Source organism: Chelonia mydas, chromosome 5 (genome assembly GCF_015237465.2).
Source record: "Chelonia mydas isolate rCheMyd1 chromosome 5, rCheMyd1.pri.v2, whole genome shotgun sequence".
Taxonomy (NCBI): domain Eukaryota; kingdom Metazoa; phylum Chordata; order Testudines; family Cheloniidae; genus Chelonia; species Chelonia mydas.
This window is the reverse complement of record NC_051245.2, coordinates 105,457,457-105,482,275: the sequence shown is the minus strand read 5'-3', so window position 1 is coordinate 105,482,275 and position 24,819 is coordinate 105,457,457. Positions and strand designations below refer to the sequence as shown.

Here is a 24,819-nt window from a genome sequence, read left to right as displayed (position 1 = left end):
TAAATAAATATTCACATAGAGGGCTAGGTTTTTAAAAGGCGCTTCTTCCTATTCTTGGAGTGCAATGAGTTGTGCACACAATTCAGGGGTTCTAACCACGTGATTTGCATCTGCAGTTAAGTACAGAGAGGCACAAGTGTTCTGGTTTGCATCCACAGCTCAACTGCAGTTGCAAATTATGCCCACACTTCATTTCTTATGGGTTGGCTAGAGGGTGGATCTTTTGAAAACACCCCTCCACAGTATTTCTTTATGTGGTGAGCAATTAAGGAATGTAATAAAGGTTACATTGTCTAGTAATAGTTGCATATTCTGAATTCTGGAGATTATCAGAGAAATGTACAGTTCTTGTGAACATTTTGGTATTTACTGTGAACATATTTCATATTTATCTCAGTTCTTGGAGATTTCATGAAATTGATTCACTGTTCTCATGTATAAGATGGAAAAGTCATTCACAATATTTATGCTTTTTTCTCTCAGGAATATGAATGATGAGCTAAATTTACAGTATATTTTATATTTGGAAGAAGTTTTATCTTTATTTCTAGCAAATTTTCAGTTAATTCTTAATTTTGACTATAGTTACAGTTACATAAGCATGAGTGGTTTTCCCCTCCCACTCCTGCTGAAAATGAACGAGTGAGTAAGGGTGGGGGAGAGGGAGTGACAGAGGAAGGGGGGGGAATGCAGTGAACAGGGTGAGGCCTCAGAGAAGGGGCAGGGCAAGGGTGTTCGGTTTTATTTGGTCAGAAAGTTAGCAACCCTAATGTTGATAACTGTAAGCAGATTCCTTGAAAGGGGAGAGGATATTCAGTGTGACACAGGTAAAATGCAGTCCCATCTCAGATGATGCTGTAAATGTTCTTGGATGAAGTTGTGAGGGCTACTGACCACTCAAGTAATGTCTCCAGAGAGATGCTACTTGCATTACACTCTGTAAGACACTGATTATACTGTATTGTTAACCACAGTCTCATGAATCCTACCTTATTACATCATACTAATTCTCATGGGTTTTCGGGGATCTTGTCATTTCTTCATATTAACTCTCAAGAGTCACTTATTTCCATATTTTCAGTTGTACAACTTGCAGTGCTAAACTAGCATCTTTTCCAGTACTTAGTATATTGGCAAGGAAAGTTGCTACTATATCTAAGTTGAAATTGCTAAATGTGTTGATCTAGGTACCACTATGTAATTTAGGGTTTTAGTCACTAAGCTTTTAGAATTAACAAAGCTTATACTGTATTATGTAATATCCTACTGTGCTTGCACAGTGGAATGAAAATAACATATTGTGAAAAATTAATGTCTGATGTTCTAACTATGGTCCTTGTGAGTTTCTGTGCCATATTATGCAAATGTATATAACTCTGATACGGTAGAATTTGTTATAGAGATTAAGTTCCAGTTCTTGGTCTTTGATCACAGTATGTTTAATTAAAATGTGTGTGTCAGGGAGTGGGGATTATATTTTTAAGTGTTAAAAGTAAACTTTACTCTTTTTGGATTGCATTGTTTATAAAGTGCTTTATAAACTTACTTTACAATGGTATGTGTCGATCTCTATTAAAATGTCTGTCTCGTGTACATATAAGGGATTCTCTCTTATTATAAAGTCCCTTCATGACTGAGTGAGATCACGTACTACGAGCTGCAAGGAGTCTCTAAATAAACCCTTTGGTCCATCAGAGCCCAGATGTATTAACCTTCCAAGCCTTTATCCCCAGGCATTTGAGCATGTAGAAGGTTGAGGGCTGTAGAGATGATGTTACTGTGGAAGGTGTTTGTTTTAATTGCTGGCACGTAATTATTTGCTACATGGGAAGTGCAGTCCACGATTCAGTAGTTTTACTGTGAAACTAGATGATGTAAAAGCACTCAGCGCATGGGAGGACTAATTATTTGTGCTTTTATGTATCAAAATAAATGACTAAATAATAATAGGGGCAAATCCAGAGGCCTTTTCTAAGTATCCTGAGCCATTGCTGAAGTAAGCTCACTTTGAAGAGTCATCTGCAGTTTGCCTGAGTAGGGACTGAGTCAGGACCTCGGGAGTTGGCCCATATAGGTTAGGTAACTTTTTATGAATTAAAAATAAGCACGTGAACTGGTTTCCTCACTTTGTTTTCAATTAGGACCCAGTGGACCCGGCAAACACAGTAATTGTAATCCGCTCATTGGTTCCTGGTGGTGTTGCTGAACAAGATGGCAGACTTCTTCCTGGAGATCGGCTGATGTTTGTCAATGATATCAACTTGGAAAATGGCAACCTGGAGGAAGCTGTACAAGCACTGAAAGGAGCACCAGTAGGAACAGTTAGAATAGGAGTTGCCAAACCACTGCCTGTAAGGATTGGGTGCTAGATGATTGATTTTCATATGTTGCTGGCCAATGTCTTTGCTTAATCTATGACTGCTTTTGTGTCACTCAGATGGCATAAAGCTGCCAAAAGCTGTTTTAGCTGACTCACTGAATCTTCTCCTTCCTGTGGGAAATCCCTGGGTGGTACAGAGGTGGTGTAGTACTTTTACAACCCTTCACTCCTGCCCCCAATCTACGGGGTGTTGCTGGGGAAAGGGGAATGATTGGAGCATCCCTATGCCTTTGGAGCATCGCAGCTACCAATGCAGACACCTAGGGCTGTGGATAGCGAGGCATAACTTAGCATTGTCCTGAGGTTGCTCTCAGATATGAGGGTATGTGAAGATGGTTTAAAGCCAACCTTGTATCACCTTTCCAGAGCTGTGCTCACTCTGGTTTTAGTCGGGATTTATGCTGAAACATATACGTATTTAATATCAAACATATTTAGATTATGCTCTTTATGTTAAAAATTTATATGTACATTTCAGTTCATCCAGTGTAAACCTAATAGTTATACTGAAATGGTATAGTATTTCAGCTAATCAGAGCGTGAGGATGTTTATGATGAATTCAAAATACTTTACAAACATTAATTAAACCTCAAATAGTCCTCCTTTGGTAAGCAAGATTACTCACATTTTAGATTTCAAAGTAGCAGCCGTATTAGTCTGTATCCGCAAAAAGAAAAGGAGTACTTGTGGCACCTTAGAGACTAACAAATTTACTTGAGCATAAGCTTTCGTGAGCTACAGCTCACTTATCCAATGAAATGAGCTGTAACTCACGAAAGCTTATGCTCAAATAAATTTGTTAGTCTCTAAGGTGCCGCAAGTACTCCTTTTCTTTTTTCACGTTTTAGAGAGAGAGAAATTAAAGCACTACCAAGAGGGTAAATAGCTTGCTCAAGACCACATAGTGAGAGTATTAGAGAGAGACATGAATAGAGGCCAGAGCTCATTGAACCATACTCCCTTCCTCACTGACCAGGGAAATCAAACAAAGCCTTTGGAATAATGCTTCTTTGAATAATTACAGAGTAAAAACAAAATATTTGACCAGATTCTCCCTTGGTTTAAGTTGGAATCAGTGGAGCTACACCAATTTCCACCATCTGAGGATCTGGCCCATTTTATTTATAAGACTGAATTATTACTCTCTCTCTCGAATGTTACAATCCCACAGTCCTTCCCTGCACAGAATTCTCCTTGATTTCAGATTCTGGCTCTTAGCAGTTAACCCTGTAGTAATAACAAAATTTACAAGGAATTTTGTATTTTTTTTTTTTTGTTGAAAGAGATATTTTTAACTTGTTTCCTGTAAAAAACATTTGCAGATTAGAATGAATGCTCCATGTTGCACAGTAATGTTTCTTGCAAAACAAATATTTCAGAATTAATATCTTGTTTAAAGCATGAAAGAGGATGAGGCATGATTAAGTGTTACTTTTCTCTGGCTTTGTATAAAGGTTCAGCATTAAATATTTAACACGTTATACTTGCTGAGTTCCGCCACACTAGAAGTAATATTTTGCTCTACAGGGGTGTTGGACAGATGCACCTAACAGCAGCAGCAAATTACATGGAAAAAAATTGATGCATCTGTACCACACTGACAAAGTATATTTTGTCCTCCTCTAGTGGCTGGCCTACATAGAGGATAAGAGCTCACTACTGTGACCAGCTAACAGTTACACATTTAGCTCTAGTAATAGAGGCCTATCGTTTCAGTGATTAAAATTCTGTGCTCTGTACCCCTGTGGACCATGTGATGACTGTTTTTGTAAATGCTTAATTATGGGCAAAGAATACAGAAGCCTTAAACTTATTTGTATAGTATATTATGGGTTCTGTGTACTACAGCAGGTAAAACAACATGTGAAGGTTAAAATATGTATCATTTTACTTACCCCACTCTATGATTTTGATTGAGATGATTTCTCTTCTGTACTTGGTATTTATTTGCATTTCTAAAACTCCCTTAACATTGCTGACTCTGCATGTCCTATATACTGGCCACTCATCCAACTCAGAGCTTCATTCTTTCTGCAGCTTTCACCAGAAGAGGGTTATGTTTCTGCTAAGGAAGATTCCTTTTTCTACACTGCCCAGTCACTTGAGGAGGAAGGGCCAGTTGATGCAGCCCTCTTCCGTGCTGAGCTGGCTCTGGTTAGTGGGCACAATTTATCAAGATTTCTGTTAAAACCCTTTTAACATTGTTTTTTGCCTTGTCCAAATGTAATGAAAAGTCTTTTTCGTCACTCTGCTTATGATTTTTTTTAAAGCGTTTAGCCTCACTTCACATGTGACCTATCATGATCTCACCAGATAGCCAAATGCTGTAAACTGGCAAAGATCCATTGAAATCAGTAGAGCTCCACCAGTTTGCACCAGATGATTCTCTAGCCAGAATGTTTTAGCGACTAGAAAATAAGAAAATATTTGGCTGAGATTTTTTCAAAGCCAGCTAAGAGATTTCTATGCCCAGTTCCAATTGTAATGATGGGCATTGGGCATTCAAACTTCATAGGTGTCTTCAAAAAACCTTGTCCTTTGTACGTAAGCTTTTATTTAACTACATAGTAGAAACTTCTATTTACCAACATGTGATAATGTGGATGTCTCTTTTTTTAATAGTTTGAAAAGTTGGTGGAACTCTGTTTTGCCTCTAAATGGCATTCTTGCTGTGCAACTTTATTTAAAAGTTGCCTGCATTTCTTTTTTTAATAGCTGTATTTACACTACAAGATTGTTCGGTGATCACAAGATTTGTGAGTATAAAAACTGGATTTTTACAGTGCAAGCAACTTACATGAAGCGTAGATACTTTTCCTCGTCTCCAGAAACTGCCAATAGGAATCCAGATTTTTAATGTATTCTTCTCTTTATTTGCTCAGTTCTGGGTCCTGAACTTGCACGATGCTGAGCACTTACTAAGAAATATTGAGTACCTTCAGCTCCCGTTGAAGTCATATTTTGATACAGATATGAATTGAGAAGTTTAAGTTAAATTTATAAAAAATCATCAGCATCCTTAAAGAGGATGTTTCATACAGAAAAAAACTGTTGAAAAGGAGAATTAAATCCTTCCACGTGTTTGTCATAGTTTTTCATGTTTGTGAATTACAAAAGTGCTTTTTTTCTAACAATGTCTTTAAATTCCACTGTCCCTATCCTCTTCCTGTTTAATCTTGCCTTGCTATCATGGTACAGCATTTATAATATCACAGTTGTTTTCCCGACAACAAGATTATGACTTTATTGATACATCAAAGAGAAATTAGGTTGTAAGTGAGAAATGTCCTTTATTGCTAGTTGGCTGAGTAAGGATTGAGTGAAAACTGAGCTCAGAATTTGGCCCACAGGTTTTGTTCATGCAACTCAGGTGCTCACATTTCAAGAAGGATGTTGGTGAATTTGAGAGGGTTCAGAGAAGAGTCTGGAGCTCTTTGAGTCTATCGATTTAGTTTAACAAAGGGAAGGTTAAGGGGTAACTTGATTATAGTCTGAGTATCTACATGAGGAACAAATATTTAATAATGTGCTTTTCAGTCTACCACAGAAAGGTAAGTCATGATCCAATGGCTAGAAGTTGAAGTGAGATAAATTCAGACAGGAAATAAGATGGACTTTTTGACAGTGAGAGTAATTAACAATTGGAACAATTTGCTAAGTGTCAAAATGGATTCTCCATGACTGACAATTGTTTAATCAAGATTGGATGTTTTTCTTAAAGATCTGCTGTAGTAATTATTTGGAAAAAGTTCTGTGGCCTATATTGTATTGGAGGTCAGAAGGATGATCCTTTCCGGACATGGAATGTGAAAAACATTTGAAAATAATGCTGATATATTAATAACAATACAAAAAATGAAATAATTATAAGGTTTAAATTTTTGAAACTGGGTGCCTAAATTGTATCTGCAAAATGGGAATTTGCATCGGCAGTTACAAATTCAAGATCCGGAGACTGCAAAGTATATGCAGTTACTTGTTTTCCATTTGCAAATATAGGGCCAAATACTGAAGTCCTTTTTCACTTTACTCAGTTTTTATTCAGGCACAGTTTAGACTTCAGTCTAAGTTTGCCTGAATATGGACTGAAGGGTAAAATTCTCCAAAACACCTAAGTTACTTCGCTTCCTAAGATGTATTTTCAAAGGTGACTATGCTCTTACATGCCTAAATCTCCTTGGAAGTCAATTGCATTTAGGCTTCTAAGGGCCAGATTTTTAATGATATTTAGGCATCTTACTCCAATTGAAGTGGGAGATAGGTGCCTAAATACCCTTAAAAATCTGACCCTTAAATGTTTAAATCACTTTTGAAAATGGGACTCAGTAAAATTTTTAAAAGAGCCTCAGTTAAAACTAAGCGATAAGCCCAGGATTTGGCCTGTAGGTTTTGCACATGCAGTTTAGGCATGCTTTTTTAAAAATTCAGAGGAAAGTCTTTGACTTCATCCTTCATCTGGTCTGTTGTGGCCTAGCAACATATATTTCAGGAGTCTGAGTTAGGTATGTTATGTTATATTTTAGAGCATAATCTACCTAGCGGAAGAGCATACTGCATATGCTGTTGTACCTAAACACAACAGAGTCAGTTGAAGACTGAATGTAAACACTCACTCTGAATTGTACAGGGATGCAAGGTAGTACCTTTTTAAAAAAAAATTTCTACATACACCTTTGATAAAATTGAGTCTGTTATGAGAGAGGTCCATTTGCATTAGCACAAGGGTCACAGTGGAAATATAAAAGACATTGCTCTAATCCAGTGTTTCCCAAACTTGGGATGCTGCTTGTGCAGGGAAAGCCCCTGGCGGGCCGGGCCGGTTTGTTTGCCTGCCACATCCGCAGGTTCGGCCGATCACTGCTCGCACTGGCCACGGTTTGCATCTCCAGGCCAATGGGGGCTGCGGGAAGCAGCGGCCGGTATGTCCCTCGGCCCACGCTACTTCCCGCAGCCCCCATTGGCCTGCAGCAGCGAACCGTGGCCAGTGGGAGCCGCGATTGGCCAAACCTGCGGACGCGGCAGGTAAACAAACCGGCCCGGCCCACCAGGGGCTTTCCCTGCACAAGTGCCATTCCAAGTTTGGGAAACACTGCTCTAATCCATGGATCATTGATGCAACAGAAGGAATCAATCCTTTTGAGCCGTTACAGTCCATTGTGACAATTATCATAATTGGAAATCTGAAATTACTAATTAATAATATGATTAACCATATAAAATAAAATACAGTATTTTGAGCTGTGTTACCAGTCTATTTAGAAGGGTCTTAACCTGTGGATTATCAACAGAGTTGGCTGTATTTGCTTCTTTTGGAGTTGACCGTGTAGGTATGATTCTGGTATATACCTGTTTTACAATAGTGTAATTCCTGATTTATACTGGTGTGAATTAGATTAGAAACAGGAACATAGTATATAGATGATAAAGTACAGAATAATACAGTTGCCACTGTACTAGTATATGCATATGACAAGCCTTATGAAACTGTAGTGATTGTACATGCATATAATGAGGTTTTAAAACCTCACTATCTGTCATATTAGTTATTATCTCATGTTAAAAGATAATAGCTTGCAAATCTTTTTAATAATATAAGCTACTTTGGAAATATGGGAACAAAGTAAAGGGCCTAAAACCCCAGGAGTTTGTATTTTTAAAATATTTCTGTACCTTTAAAAAATTTCTGTACCTTTTAAAAACCACCAAGCCTATTTAAACAAACTACTAGGGGGCGGGAAATTAATTTGTCCCTAAAATGTGGCAGTAAGTGAAGATTCCCATTTTTGTAGCATTTATTCACCAAGAAGGAAAACAAACAAAAAAAGTCTCCGGGATTTGTTGACGGCATGGAATAAAGCAGCATTTTTCCACTATCTAATATCCGTGGTCATGGCTGTTAGCCCATCTCTGCTCTGTAGTATTTGCAAAAACTCAGAGCCAGGTTTGGCTTTCAGATACACCTGTTTAACCTCTATTCTGTTTGGGGTTACGTAGGTGTAATTGCATGTAGAATTTGGTCCACTGTTTGTATAAAACAGAAAAATATTAAGCAAAGTACCAGCAAGGATTTAGCCACACATGTGCAAGTGTTTGGGGCTTATGTGGTCTGAAAGTAGCAGATAGCCTGATTAAATTGCCTTTTGTTATTAGGTGGACTCAAGTGAGGCAGACCTAGCGGATGAATCCACCTTTGAATCACAGTATACTTCAGACAATGATGACACCTTCCAGGCTTCTGTGTTAGCTCTGCACGGCAGTAGCTGTAGTGATGGTCTGAACTATAGCCTCTCTCTTCCATCATCAACTCCCAAGGTAAAAAGACAATATAATTTTATTGATGGCAGACCTTGATTAGAAGTATAAAAAACTCAATGTTTATGTCTAGCTGCTGTATTAAATGTAGAGGCATTATGTTGCCACAGTTCCATCTGCTCATAGGTTCGTTATCAGATTAAAGTGCAATTTCATTTAGGTAGTGTTGATTGGATACCTTTCAGACTTGTATGTCAGAGAGAGAAGGAGATAGACGGTTCAAAGCTTTGATTGTATTTTGTATCACCAGAAAGTTAACCTGTTTGGAGACAATTTGTAACATCAAATTTGTGCTGAGTAATCTGCTACAAAAATGTAAATTGTTATTAAATTTCAGAGCATATTAAAGACTGGCTACATAAATGGCTGTACACAGAAAAATTGCATTCTATTACGGGTACAATAGTTTAGGCATGAAAGCAAAAGTTACTCTCATTTTCTGCATATCTTTATTATGTAGTAGTTAGAATTATGTTAATTTACTATGTTCCTGAGACAATGATGCTGTAATTAATTGCTGATTGAGATTCCATTAGCAGTTAAACTCAGTTAATCGGCAAAGAACAAGTTCCTAAGAAATACAAAAAATATTTTTTATTTTTGTGCCACTCACATACCCATATTGAATTGCTTTTGTGTATTGATGGTCCCTTTTTTGTTCCTCCCAGTCATTGCTTTTTCTCCGTTTGTTAGAAAACTATTAATTTTTTTTAGCCAGGACTTTTCCAGTGTGTTTCTTCAAGTATTTGAGGTAGACCTGTGATCATCTTTGCGGGCAACACCATGTAGTTTTCTTGGATGGTTTGCAGTATGTAATCTTGAATAGAGCAGCTGCTGCATCTTCCTGCACACCTGAGACTCAGTGGCTGGCTTTATCCTTTCTGGAATGTGTTCAGTCTTTACTATCCATGGGACTGAAAGCTGAGTTCATCTCCTAATGGAATCTCCTAATCCACAATAGAGTGTACCTTTGCTCTGCCAATGGGACAGATTGTATTGTTTAACTTAGTAATTGTTACTTAAAGGGATTATGCACTATGCATGCTGAGAAACATACATTTTACAGGACAAAGGCTGGTCTTACTGAATGTATGATGCTGGGGCTCCCTGAAGTCTTCAGTTTTTTTCAGCATTTTTTAAAGGCCATTTTTATTTGAGCTTTTAAAATTTATAGGTCTGATTCTCCACTGCCTGGCTCCTTGTGCAGCTATTTACATCAGTGCACAATGGGTATAAAATGTTAATATTCTAATCTGGTAGCACTTTCAACTCTCTGCAGAAGTGTAAACAACTACACATGGTGTAAGGCAGTGGAGAAACTAGTGTTAACAAGGAGACCTCTGAAACAGTGGCTGATGCAGTACAACCCAAAGAAGTGTATGTTATAGGCAGTATGAGAACACAGTGAAACTGGATGTGTCTAGCCATTTGGAAAGTGCATCTCATATGATAGGTCACTGGAATACAGGCTTTTGAGTGCTTTATTGTTTTCAAAATAACTAAAGAAAAATGTTTTAAATCAAAATAATCAGGTGCATTTTCCTCAAATAAATAAAATATAAGTTGCAAATTTTAAAGCGGTGACCTACTGTTACAGAGTAACAAAAAATGTAGGGAGTGGCACCAGTGTAATTCATTTGTAGCTGCATGTGCACTAAAGTATAGAATCTAAAGGTTTTCAGGCAGCAGAAATAGCATCATCAGGAGAATAAACATGAACAGACCATGTCTGATGTAGCTTTCCCATCCTTGTACCATGAAATGAGCCATATCTGTACCATGTATTGAAGTCAATGACAGTCTAAAAGAAGTTGCCTCTTTCTTCCTGAAGACATGTGAATTCTCAGTTTATGTGTTAAAACTTACAGCATTCTCTTGCAGTTATATATATAAAAAGGAGAATCCCTGTACTGATATATGATAGCTACACTCAGCCACCTATCCAGTGCCCACCCATATGTCCATGCATGACTATGCTTTTCAGTGTGCTGGTATTCAGTGTAGTAGATACATGGAAAGGAGAAAAGGGTAGATATGCACAAAGAAACAATTTCGGAAGATGGTCATCAAAACTGTCTGGATAGTCATCAAAACAGGCCCACATTTGAGTGATCCATCTAAGTTGCATTTGAAGAGATAAAAGCCTAAATCCTTCTAATCAACATGGTGCAATAAAAATAAAATCACCTCCTACCATTTATAGAACAGAGCACCGGAATCCTAATCTATTTAGTCATCATCAGCATGCTTGAAAGACAGCTGCCATTCCTACTTTAACACTGTATTTACTCTGAAAGGGATTGATCCAGCTCCCATTGAAATCAATGAAAAAAACTTTCACTGACATCAATGAGAACTGATGCCTTCACATCTGCTGTACTGCTTGTGCATTTGCTCACACTTGGTGATGGGACTAGGAGCAAGCAGAACATCATAAAAAGCCAGTGAAAATAAATTTTAATGCCTTCTGATGTAAAATATCACAAAACACTGCTGCTTGCTGTGCACTTTGTGTCATATATAAAACGAATGATATCTGAGAGAGGAATAGGGGATATTGTGAGAGCAGTGTAGGAGAATTAAGCGGAGGGGAGAGTTCTTGTAACTATTGAAATATGCTGAAGAAGGAAAGAGATGGAATAAGAGAAATTGCGCACTATTTCTGATGGTGAAGGAAAATGCTTTAATGTCTTTGATACATTGTTTAGTAGCCTGCATTTTCAAAAATGACTAGGGACTTTGCATGCCAGTTCGCAACTGTAAAGGGCCTGATTTTCAGCAAGAGCTAAAACCAGGCCCTTTAAGGTGTTGTAAACTGTGCATCTAAAAATCAAGACCCCCTAAACCAATAGTCAGGTTTAAAATTTTCAGCCAATCTTGTATGAAAAGATTTACTGTGGTAATGCAGCCCAGGTCAGTGAAATTTGGAGTAAATACTGCTTGACCTCTCTTTTAAATAAAAATGTGGATTATCAAAGAAAGCTTGGCAAACTTGAAAACATCCACACTTGTTTGTTCAGCATTGGGTCTTCTGGTCTTTTATATTCCCCATCCATCTACTGCAAGTATGCCCTGTTGCAGGACAAGCATATAAATATTGATGTAGAAAGTCTCTAGAGCTATGCCAGTTTATACCAGCTGAGGATCTGGCCTGTAAATATTTTCTGCCATAAATATTGTAATAGTAGAAAAAATGCAACAAAAGAAGAAAATGTTTATAAAAGAAAATCTTGTTATAGTAAAATGATGGTCAGTGATCTGTGAAGACACTGTATTTTATTTGATAACAAGTAGTTGTACTTAAGAGTTCAAAAAGCTTTAGCTTCAGTTTAACATATTTAGCATAAAATATCCATTTTAACAATACTATATATAGGGCCCTACCAAATTTACAGTCCATTTTAGTCAATTTCACGGTCATAGAAATTTAAAAATCTTAAATTTCATGTTTTCAGCTATTTCAACTGAAATTTCATGGTGTTGTCATTGTAGGGGTCCTGACCCAAAAAAGAGTTGGAGGGAAGGGGGTTGCAAGGTTACTGTAGTGGGGAGTTGCAGTACTGCTACCCCTTACTCCTGCGCTGCTGCTGACGGCAGGCTGCTGGCCGGGAGCCCAGCTCTGCAGGCAGAGCCGCCGCCAGCAGCCGCGCAGAAGTAAGACTGGCACGGTATGGTATTGCCACCCTTATTTCTGTGCAGCTGCCTGCAGAGCTGGGCCCTCAGTCAGCAGCCGCCACTGTCCGGCCGCCCAGATCTGAAGGCAGCAGTGCAGGAGTAAGGGTGACATGGTATGGTATTGCCACCCTTACTTCTGCGCTGCTGCTGGCGGGCGCTGCCTTCAGAGCTGGGCACCCGGCCAACAGCCACCGCTTTCTGACTGCCCAGCTCTGAAGGCAGTGCAGAAGTAAGGGTGACATAAAATAACCTTTCAACCCCCTAAAATTACCTTGCAACCCCCCTGCAACTGCCTTTTGGGTCTGGACCCCCAATTTGAGAAATGATGGTCTCCCCCGTAAAATCTGTACGGTATAGGGTAAAAGAACACAAAAGACCAGATTTTACAGTCCGTGACACTTTTTTTGTGGCCGCTAATTTGGTAGGACCCTAACTATATAAGATCGTTAATTTTTTTTTATTCACTATTCCTGATTCTGTTTAACAGGGTGTTGGTGAAGATTCCTCAAATGCCTCAACTGATTTCCAACCATCCAACAAGAATCTATACAACGTGGATCTAATCCAGGGAGTGGGAGAGAACCAATCCTTAGAGGACACGAGCATGATACCTGCTGGTGGTGTTTCCAAAAAGGGTCCTCTGCCTTCAGATGTTTCTGAGAAACATGCTGAATATGAAAACATAGCTGCTTGGATGGAACCTCAGGTGTCAGCCGAAGTTGCACAAAATACAAACTCTGCTATCACAGCGCACCCTGACCTTACTGGAAAAGTAAAGATCCTGTTGTATGGCTTTTATACAGAGAATATTATTTACATGCCATGGTCATTGTGAAAAATCAACATTTGCTCACAGCTACGTCCTGGCGAACCTAAAGTTATTTCTGGGAGTCAACTGTGGTATCTCATAGCTGGATTGTGACTTTAGACACAAGCCAGAGCAAGGACTACCAGCCCAGGAGTAGCCTTGTCAGGTGGTGTGGCTGAGAGACACATCCATCCATCACAGTTCTTCCTCTGCCCTCCTTGCTCTGGGGGAATGGAGGAGATAGTAAAGGAATTCATTGCTGGCCTATACCAGCAATAAATCACTACACACAGGCTGGGCAAATAAGGGAACTGGAGCAAAGGCTTTAGCCATATTAACCCGCTTTCTTCTGTATGCCTCAGCTCAAGGCCTGGGTAGTGCATGAGATGTGAAAAGGGAGTTCTCGCATCTGACCGCCTCATATAAACATATAGTTCAGTTCACAAACAAGCTTAGATACTACTCTGTGCAAACTATTAGGTTTTTAATGACATCCACTTTGATGTATATTTTCTTTCCTTTGGCTCAGTGTGATTTTCATTTAAAAAAATAAATAAATTGCAGTTTCTTATGAAATTAGCTGTTGTTATCAGACATGCCAAACCTTGGGGAAAAAAACAGAAATTGGGCTTGTTTTTCGCTTAATTGGCTTGTAAGTTGCTTGTTGACTAGTTTTTGGCATGTAGCTTGTTGCTTGTCATAGCTTGTTGCTTCTTTTTTCTTTTTGATCAGCTCGCCTGGCAAGCAGGGGGGAGAGAGTCAGGGGTGCACAGTGGGATCACCACAGTCCCAGACTGTACGCCGAGGGGATCTAGTCACATTGGGTGTTGAGGTTCTTAGGGATTGACTTGTTTTGGTCTTGTTTTGAAATGGGATTAGCTTGATTTTTGGCTTGTTGTGAAAGTCGGGGTGCTTACTTACTGCGTGAAAGTTGGTAACTGTGGTTGTTATTCTTAAAGCTTGGCTTATTGTCAAATATTTGTGATTTTTACATCCTATTAAGTTCAGTCATATTTTGAACTTGCTGTTTTGAATTGAAATGTTGTTTTTTCTTTGTATTAGGATGCAGTGTATTTAATGGAAAAGAGCTACCTGACATCTACTACTGAGGGAAGTTCCACAATCCAAAATACACCCAAAAACATGCATGAGAAGACTATCACTATTGCAAAAGGCAATTCAAGTCTAGGTAGAGTATCTGATCATTGGTGTGATTGCTCTTTCTCGGCTAATATTTCCCTGTCTGTATGGCCTGTTGTCTTCAGTTTTCAGCCTACTCCAGTTACTTCTGAAGATCTTCACTGTAGTATAGTACGTGTACCCTTGCCTTTATACTCTGTCCTCTCCTGGTCTCAGTGCATTGAGGGTGGTGAAAGCAGGTGTTGCCTCATCAGTCAGTTAAGCTCCAATAATAAAATAAAAATCAACAATAAAAAAAAAAAGCAAAGTGCTTGATAGTCCAACCAAATATATTTCCTTCTAATAAATCAAAAAATGGAGGAACTTCTACACTGAGCTGTTTTGTAAAAAAAAAACTAATACTTTTAATATTTTTCTTCGTTACCATCATCATTTATATTAACTGATTTAGATGGAATAAAATAAAATTAAGGTCATGACTGAAACTTGAGGAAAATGAGACTAAGCAGTTTGTATAATTGGCTGTCAGAGGGTTGAGGAGTTCTGCACTGGAGCATGAAAAGGACTTGGGTCAAAGGACTCTGGGCCAGATTTTCAGGGGTATTTAGGCACCTAAGCATACAGATAGTTATCTAGGGGGATTTTCAACAGGGCCTAAGTAGGTTGAGCACCTAACTCCTATTGATTTCATGTGACTTCTGTTTTCATCTTTAGGTGTCTAAATACATTTGAAAAAGCTGCCCTTTATCTCTTTAATGGATAATATTTTGAGTTCAAAGACTCAATAATTGTTAGACCTTATTCCAGACTTTATGGTTTTATGTTTATCTGGGATGTGTAACTTCCTGACCCTACTGACTGCACCCACAATATGACTAGACAGTATGGCGTGCACAGGCTCAGTTGACAAGTTGAAACATTTTGGGCTAGATTGTACTCTGCCCTTCAGTGGCCCTGCAGTGGGGAATAGACAGGAATAGCTCCCTGCTCCATTTGGTATGGCCTGTATAAGGGCCATCTCAGCCCCTGCACCTGGGTATGCGGGACTACAGCCAACGTGGCCATTTGATGGAAACAACTCTGCAGAAAAGAGGTGGAGCTCCATCCCCTCCCCTCCCCCTACCCCCCATGTATTGGCTAGCAAAGCTGGCTGGCTGGCTGGCTGTATGGAGAGGGATGTAGGTGGCCCCCCTTAAAGGTTGTGGAAAATTATTCCCTTTACAGTGCATCTAGTCAGTCGCAGGAGGCACTGCACCAGAATGCCTCATGGTGTTTCACATGGGGCAGTGCAGCTCTGGACTGCCCCCAAAGTAGGGCACATAGTAGCCCTGTGTAGTCATTTCCTTCTAGTTAGCTAAATAGCTAACAGTCATGTATTGATGACTGAAGCATGTAGGGGGAGCCCTGGCCTGCCTTCTTTCTGCTGAGTTACTCCCAGGAGAGGTGTATCTTGACAGTTGTCCCTTCAAATGCAAACCGTATGATTCTAGATATCCCTTACCCAAGGTGTGCAAAGATGGATGGGGAGCTCTTACTCTCCCTGCTCCCCACCATATAGCTAGAGATCACAATGTAGTCCAAAGTCCAGCCTTTGCCAAGAATACCTAAGCACTCCATACTGTCCACATGTACTGTAGGTGCAGTGAGTAGGGTCAGTAAGTTGCATGTCAGTGTATCAGTGAAACATAAACATAAGAACCCCAATTATATGTAGTCCAAAGTGTGTAGTGTATTTATATGTAGTCCAAAGTTAAGTGGCAAAAAGCTGGAATTCCTTAGTCGTAGTATGTATGATATAATGTGAAAATAAAAGAATCTAGTTTTTGGCTGTCCCCTCCCTCTTCCCCTGGCAACCCCTTCCTGTTCTGGACCCTTGTGCTGCTGGGGCCTGGCCAACGTTTTGCACACATGGCTGCACTGCTTTTAACTTTCACTTTTAGTAAAGGAGCTAAATCAAGTGCTGTATAATGGTGTTGAAAGCTGCAGCTGTGTCAATTATTTCAGTTGAGAACTGGCATTTTGTTTCTTTAAATGGCATCGGTCATGGCTTCAAACTCAGACACAACACTGTTAGCTTGCGGTTTAATTAAAAAACCGATGTTGTGAGGTTCAGATATAATGAAAGGTAAAGTGTCATTGCTCTGGTAATATATTAGTGAAAGCTGTTGATGCACCAGCAGTGGCATTTTATTTTTTTTCTTTGCTTGTTCTTCTGAAGTCATGGATGTGACATCAGACATGCAAGTAAAGTTTAATATTGATGTGATCTCATAGGCAATGGGCCAAATTTGTCATTGGTATGATTGTGTTGATTACAGTGGAGCTGTGCCCATTTACCCAAGGGAGAAACTGGGTTCATAATCTGGAGAGAGATTTTTGTTGGCACCCGGGAAACGGGTAATGCCCACAGAAAGGAACACACATGCTGCCTGTGTTCTGGCTGAGTGCAACTCAACATAGAACTACATGTGCATTCTGTTTCCACTACGAATAACGCATGCAAGTGGATCTGCCCAGAGATTAGCGCTGGATACGGGCGTGTGTGAGAATAAACATATGGACGATGCCCCCAGACCACAGCCTATGCTGGACATCTGTCATGTGTGCAGTATTTGTTTTGAACATAACTAACCTAGGTGGCAGAATAAAGGTAGCTGACTTCTGTCCTGTACTCCACTACTAGCCATGGGGTAGAAGAATTTATGAAAATTGAAAGCATCCTTTCCTCTGGGTGTTTTACAGTAGATTAAAATACATATGTACATGTTCATTGAGACAATCAGAGAACCTGCCCAGAGCTCAAAATACCTGCCAAACATGAGTCCTCTACCCCAAATAACCTTGTGTCCTTCCATCTATTTTATTATTAAATGCCCTGAAAAAGAGATGAGCTTTGCAGTGTGCCTGGGAGGTTAATAAATCTGGGCCCTGGCATGCCAAAGCAAGGAAGACCATTCCAGAGTTCAGGGCCGTGCCCTGCTAGCAGCAGCCCCCTGCTTCAACTCAGGAGGCTCCGTCTCAGTAGCCTCCATTGATCTCAACTGCAAATGGGGAGAGAGGTGGTTTCATGTAATCAGGAGCCACTTAATAAGAGCTTTATAGTTTCTGGCATGAGTCCATGCATAGGACAAGCCAGTATTTGGCCTATTGTTACTTGTTTCTTTAAATCATTACAACATTTCCCCCTTTCAAAATGTGTTCCTCACTTTTTATTTGGGGGTTGGACTAGATGACCTCCTGAGGTCCCTTCCACCCCTGATATTCTATGATTCTGTTCTATGAGTGTGAAAGAACCTTTATGGTGGTGCTTATAGGTGCCCAGTTTTGTTTACCTCACCTTTTATGCCTATTTTCAAAAGCTCTAGGGGTGTAAGTAGGCTGAGTATAACCTTAATGAGTGTTCCAGGGTCTTGGTGTGCTAGACAAAATTTTCAGAATTTGGGTGCTGGCTCCTATATCTACATTTAGGCCCCCTACATAAACCTGGTTTGCTTTGCAGAAGCAATGAGTTCCTTTAGTTCCCACTAAAGTCGGTGGGAGCTGTGGGTAGTCAGAACTCTACAAATCAGGTCATTGTTATTTAGGAGACTAAACATGGATTTAAGAGCCTAACTTTAGGTGCTTATGTTTGAAATATTTGCCCTTGGTGTTAACTGGCACGCTTTGTGGCACTCTTACTAGAGAGGACAAAGACAGACTTGGTTAAGGAGATAGTATTAACCTCCCATCCCTAGAGGTTCATTGGCAGTGCTGAGTAGAGGAGCTTGACCTGCTGTCCTACAGGTACCTTTCTTTTGCCTGTTCTATAGATTATTAGAGAAAGACAGATCTGGAGAATGACAGTCAGGTACTTTTCATGAACACTAAATGTGCTCAAAAATAAAAAATGAAAAAACTCATATTTAAAAATACCCGAACACACAAGCATACTTGAAATCCTTCAGTGAGTATGAGTCAGAATCAACCAAAATAGTGAGCAGCATCTGTCTTTCCTACTTCCTGTAGTGAAAGGAAGATGTAAACAAGGATTGACTGTAAGTGTAGGCTTATAAGGTACTGCGTGACCTAGCTAAAGTGTATATAACTGACATATGATCTCTCTCTCTCAACAGAACACGCCCTAACCTAAATCATAAGGCACTACTTGATCCAGTGTCCATTGAAATCAATCGGAAGATGCCCATGAACTTCAATGGACATTGGATCAGGCATTCTGTACGCACCAAGAATATGTTGATCAGCGTTAGGTGTATTGACTTTTCTGTTCCTATTTATTGATCCTGACTTCGTGTCAGCCCTCAGGATTTTTCTGGTTTTGTTTTTTAAAAACCCTCTCTAATATAATTAAAATAAGTAAAATTACCTTTACCGTCTAAGACTGATCTAGCTGATCATGTTTAGAAGCAATTTATCTCTCTCTCACTCACGCTTTTTTTATTTTTGTTTCTCTCTGTTTTAAATACCACTTCAGTTACATTTTTCTTTTGGTATGAAAGTTCAAAAATAATGTCTTTGTCTAGGGCTGTGACTGCTGTTCCTGCCCACAGGTTGGATTAGCATCTTCGGGCCTGTAGAGTGCATTGAATCCTGTTCACCAGACCCAGATTTAGGGGGTGGAATTCACATCTCCTTCATCTGCACACTCCATTATGGCTCAGTGCAGGTGGAGTGTATTTCACTTTATACACTGTGTTCCTTATTTATATACACAATAATCTGCTCCATGCCTGTCTTATAATAGGTATGACCGTAAGTTCCAATAAAGACGGCTCGGGAATGATAGTCCGCAGCATCATCCATGGCGGTTCCATAAGTCGTGATGGACGAATCGGTGTGGGGGATTGTATTCTATCCATTAATGAAGAGACAACCACTAATTTAACCAATGCACAGGCCCGGGCTATGCTGAGGAGACATTCACTCATTGGATCTGATATAAAGTAGGTAAAGCGAGGGTAAGAATTGTGGTGGGAAGGGACTTGCAGTCAAGAAACATAGTGCAAGTCAATATTCTAATCAAGACAGGTTTTTGGGGAGTTTTTTGCTCCTGAAAATTAAAGTCATCTTTAAATTAGGGCTTTATATAATTGAAAGTTGAAATCATTTGTGAAAGGTTTTGTGTGTTTCCTTTGGTGCTATTATCATTGCTCTGCCTGTCTTTACTCGAGAACAAGGTAATCAAAACCTTTTAAAGAGCAACTTTCTCAAATCAGGCTCATTCAAGTCCCAGCATTTCTATTTACCTCTGATTAGGGAGCTGCAACTAGAATTTTCCACTTGCCATGTGGCTTTTAGAAAAAAACTTTTCATATCAAGAAAATAAGAAGACTTTAGTTGGGGATTTGTGATTCTGAAATGTGAATTGTTCTTGCCATAGCACAAGTGATTTTGTTTGCAGAATATCTTTATAATGAGCTCATCTTTGCTGGTTGCCAAACAGAAAGTATGACACATGATATTAATGCAGAAAAAGAACGTTGAAAGGATATTTTCAGTACATCTATGACAAAAGGCAGAAATACAGTACATCTTGTGAAGGCTTTTCCAGTTCTCTGTTGGTACATAAAAAGGAGCTACTATTGTAATAATAGCACTCCAAAGAACAGACTTTTTAGAATGTGCATGATTTAATACAGGGCTTGAAAAATCCACTTGCGTGTGGAGAGTAAGTGTCCCCGTTTCCCTCCCCATCCCCCCCACCGTATATTTTGTCAATTTCAGAATCTGAGCTTCCGTTTTAAAATAAAATTATGTGTGTAGCTCTTATAGTTGTGGAGATAACCTTCCAAACATGAACCATCTGTAAAGGGATTCAGTGATGTCTTCCTGAGTCTGCAGAGAGCAAGCTCCAGAGCCTGTACTGCTGCTGCTTAGAGCTTTGCCAAGCTGATCAGTCCTGTTAGTTTTCTGAACCCTGTGGGCAGCAGTGAAATTGACAAGCATCAGGCCAGTTTCACTTCAGCTCCTTTGTGGGGAGGAGGAGAAGAAAAGGCATTGTCTGTACTACAAAAGTACACTGGTTTGAATTGATTTAAAACTCAGTCTTGCAAAATAAGTGCAAACCCCTATGTTGACACTTAAAACCATGATAATCTTTGCTTATATTGAATAAATTTAAATTGGTAATTTGCTGACATAAGCTAAATCAATGCAAGCAAGGGTTAAATCATTGTTAAATTGATTTGGTGTGCTTCTCTAATATAGACAATTCCTAAGAGGATATGTGTGTGCAGCCCATGGCACCCAGCCTCCCAGACTGGGTTGTCAGACTCTGGCTCACAGGGCTCATTCTACTGTGCTGCAAATAGCTTGTGTAGACAATACTTTGAAGTTGTGGCTTGTCCTCTGAAGCCCACCACCCTCCTAAGGCTTCAGAGCCTGAGCTGCAACATCGACACCGCTATTTTTAGCACGGTTGTGAAATCCACACGTCTGTCTACCTGTGCATTTCCTTTGCTGTCATCAGCATTGCTCTGCCTGTCTTTACTCAAGAACAAGGTAAAAAAACCTTTTGAAGAGCAACTGGGAGGCTCATGGCCACAGGTTGTGTAGACATAAGTATAGCAGCCCCAGTAGCAGTAATTGGAGATATTCATGGGGAGTGGGGAAAGGGAGAGAGATTTAAGAGAATGAGAAAGGGTTAGAGTAGCAGAGTCGTCGCCCCCCCCCGCGCACACACTCCAGTCACAACAATCAGAAGGGGAGGGGAGGGATAGAGCAGTGTAGCCCTCCCACCTACCCTTGCATCAGAAAGATGAAACCAAAGATAGACTGTGTCTTTCCACAGCAACTAAAGAGAACTGGGAGTATCACTAGCATTTGATAAGAAAGATGGACCCAATCATGGTCAAGGAGAGGACCCTGCTGGGAACCCCAGCACACTCCTCTGTCCCAGCATGATGCTGGAGAAGAAAGCTTGCTTCTCATCTGGTTTTTGTCCTTGCACAGTGCAGGCTGCCCATTTTTGTCTGAATCTTTGAATAGTACATTTAATCCAGTGATTGTTAGGTGTCTAAATAAAATGTAGGGGTAAATGGGTCTGTGAGCGGGCATGGGAGTAATGGAGAGGGAAAGATTGATGGGATTAGAAAAGAGAAATTAACATAAAGATTTTGAGGGGAGACGTGGAAAGGGGGAAAAGAACAGAAAATATATGACGGGGTAGAGAACATATATGAAAAGGAGGAGAGAGAGAGGGAGAGAAGGAAAAGAGGAAACAGTTACTTAAGACAATGCAGGAAAATATGCATCAGCATCTGTGGTAAGAAAGAAAATGTGGTATAAAGGGAGACAGGGAAATTAAGATATAAATAAGGCAAAAGATATGGAAATACACAGTTTTTAAAAAGTAGTGAGCAAAAGGTTGACGATGTGTTGCAATTAAATGTAGCACATAACGGTTGCATTGCTTTAAATTGCAAAGGGCATGGCTTGGGACAGCTGTGGGTGCAGCTGTACCAGGATTTTTTTACCCTGGTTATTTCTTTGCCGTATGGGAGGAACAGACTTCAACTTGTCTAAGTACCATTGATACAGGTTCATTTTTGAAGATTTCTTCAGTCGGTTTTTAACTGGTAAATGTAGATTTTTAAATGAAAATTTGATGTTGTAGTCAGGGTGGTTGTTATTCTATCAGAGATTTGATGGATGTAGAAAATCTCAAAGAAACAGGGCATTTGTCATTATAATGCTGAATATGTCAAGTTTTCATTTGACATCTACAGTTATCTGTTAAAAGCCTGCTTAATAAAACTTCACAAGTTGAAGCCTGCTCCCTCCACTGCAAAGAAATAACCAAATAAAAGGCCAAACCCTGCTGTGACTTCACTGGGAGTCTTGCAGGAGCAAGGACTGTGACATTTGGCTCTAAATGACTCTGGTTTTGCTCTTGCTCTTGTTACCCTCTTTTATCAGTACAGCATCACTTCTCGTTCATTTCACACTGTCAAGAGCACTGTTGCCAGAAAAACACTGAATTACAGTATCACAAAAATACACCTGGATTTTTCTGCAAATGCCCAAACTGGAGAGCTCTGATTATGCAGAACTGTAGTGATTGCTGATTGCTGAACAGGGTGCATAACCTAGCCCATATCAGTCTGGAGGCCAATGAAAGTATTCTGCCCTGCCATGCAGGAGATCCTAGTGATTCAATGCCCAGTCTTTCAGACTAACGGGTTAACAGTCGTGTGGGAGGCAGCATGCTTAGCCTGTGGGGAGAGGAATCAAATCATTCCCATCACAGTCCTGATTAACTTACAGCATATAGGGAGGGGGCTGCACTGTAGGGCCTCAAATGTGAAGTTGTTGAGACATGGGTGGGGCTTAAATGAAACATTTCACTTACAAAGTTGTGTTGCATATTTTATGGGGAACCTGATTTGTTGAAAAACCACCCAAAACATTTGTACTGTGCACCTATTGCAGATTGCACCTTTGTTTTATTTTTACTCAAGGATATTTGAGTTTCAGGAGTTCAAGACCAGCCAGCTTGAATTCCAGGTTTCATTATTTTTTGGGGGAAAACCAGATGTGTGGCCTTACCAGAATGCATTTTTTTTCACTTCTCACTCCACCTTGCCAGAGGCTGTTATATTTCTGTAATAATAGCCAGGGTTTTTTGCTCAGCAGCAGCTGCTAGTAACATCTGCCAGATAATTACTGAGCTGAATCAAAATTCACCTGCCTTAACCTAAAGTGTGTGGATGAATTCCTGATCAAGGAATAAAAGATTGATTGCAGTTCCATTTTCCCATGCTTGTTAATAATCACTGCTATAGACACCAATAAAGAGCAGATGCTTTCCGGGGGAGGTGTAGATGGAATGTTGGTGGAAGGGGTAAAAATAAATAAATAAATAAATAAAATAAATAGAAGCTCACACTTTTAATTACATATGTATGCAACTCACATTCAGCCTGAGACACTGACATTTGTTAAGACCATTGTAAAAAGATGCTGCATCGTATGCTTCACATTCTAGATCTTCTCCAGCACCTGCTGATGATCAGGCCCCCTTTTATGTGTGAGTATCGGTGATTCAAAAGCTCATTATGGCTCTATGTTGCAACTTGTCTGTAAATCATTTCATGCTTTTATAACACCCAAAATGTCAGGGATGTATCCAGATATAGGTACAGTAAATATATATATGGCTTAAGCATGCAGATTGGAGCATACTTCCTCAGACTGTATTAAAAACACTGGTTTCTGAAAAATTGCTGATTTTTACTTTATTTTATTTCAGTCGTATTATCCATATAGAATGTATCCTAATAGCTTGTGTGTAAGAGAACAATCATTGGAATTGATACATATGTGGATGTACTGATATCTGGATTAATCTCAGTGTCATATTTTCTTTGGCACTAATGTTTTATTTTCTCCACATGTAACAAAAAGGGTTGGTGTAGTTATAAAGTAAACTGTATGTTGACTCCAGTAACTTGTCCTGAATGTGTACATACTTTGTTACTCAGTTTGTTTCTTCTCTCAGTGTTTAAAGGTTTTTGTGTGGCTGTTTGACCAAGCATGCAATGAATGTTCCTTTTGTACTGCATGCGGTATTGTGTTTACGAAATGTTTTTATATCTACACCATTTGGTGTTTCCATTGTCACTGCTTTCTTTGCAAAGTGTATGTTAAAACATTTCTTTTACGTCTCATCAGAAAGGAAATAGCAACATTTTCAATATAAAACTGACTGTTATAAAGGAGAGGAAGTTATTAAACTTTGACATTGTAACCTCTTACAGATCAGAAATACAATGCAACTATAATGCACTTATTTACCCTTGTTTCTCTGATTTGTATGTCCTCCCTGTCTCCCCAATCCCCTCCCCCCCAGCAGTTTGTTTCACTTCTCCATCCTTCTTCCTGACCACATTTTGGAGTAATTTTTAAAGCTGGTGTCAGTTTCTCCTATGGATGAGCCTTTTCAATGTTGGAGTAGAACAATGTTATCTTTATTTCTGTCTCTCAGCACTAAGAACCACAGTGTTCCAGTGGCCCAATGCCTGGGAACCCTCAGAGTCCTAGGCCCCTGGTCACCGATGATTTGATCATTCAAGGTACTGAGCAATTCCTGGAGGCACTGAGTGCCCCCAGCTCTCACTGAAGATGGCAGTCAACATCTTGCAGAGACTAGCCCATAATCTGTCCCAAAGAGAGCAGCCCCAGTAAAAGAGGGCTTTTAACAGTTTTCCTTTGTTAGGGCATTGTACTGTATGCTCTCATGCAGAGCCTACCTCCCTACAATTTTGGTTATTCCACAAGATCTAGTTCTATAATTTCATTTGAGTAACATGGTGTAAATATAGGGAGAAAGGGGGGAGAATTCTAAATGGTACTAACGTTACAGTAGAACCTAGCTAATCGCAGGAATGACTGGGGAGTTGATTACAGATGACTGAATTTTGGAAATTGTTGACTTGCTAATCGCAGTAACCTCCCCACACAGAATATAACTTCATGTATGACAAGCATAACTTCATTTTTTATTCA

At 39.6% G+C, this 24,819-nt stretch overlaps 1 protein-coding gene across 33 annotated transcripts in view; it reads left to right on the top strand.

Annotated features, from left to right (window-relative positions):
* MPDZ (multiple PDZ domain crumbs cell polarity complex component) overlaps window positions 1-24,819 on the top strand; it is a 134,261-nt gene that overhangs the window by 50,545 nt on the left and 58,897 nt on the right. For 15 of the 33 annotated variants that reach the window (XM_043546591.1, XM_043546583.1, XM_043546590.1 and 12 more), the window contains 7 exons: window positions 2,142-2,351; window positions 4,419-4,535; window positions 8,532-8,693; window positions 12,856-13,140; window positions 14,239-14,365; window positions 19,058-19,256; window positions 23,300-23,341. In XM_043546591.1, the coding sequence (XP_043402526.1) occupies window positions 2,142-2,351; window positions 4,419-4,535; window positions 8,532-8,693; window positions 12,856-13,140; window positions 14,239-14,365; window positions 19,058-19,256; window positions 23,300-23,341 (1,142 nt within the window). The remainder of the gene's footprint in view (window positions 1-2,141; window positions 2,352-4,418; window positions 4,536-8,531; window positions 8,694-12,855; window positions 13,141-14,238; window positions 14,366-19,057; window positions 19,257-23,299; window positions 23,342-24,819) is intronic. The other 18 variants (XM_043546594.1, XM_043546587.1, XM_043546580.1 and 15 more) reach the window with 3 other exon arrangements.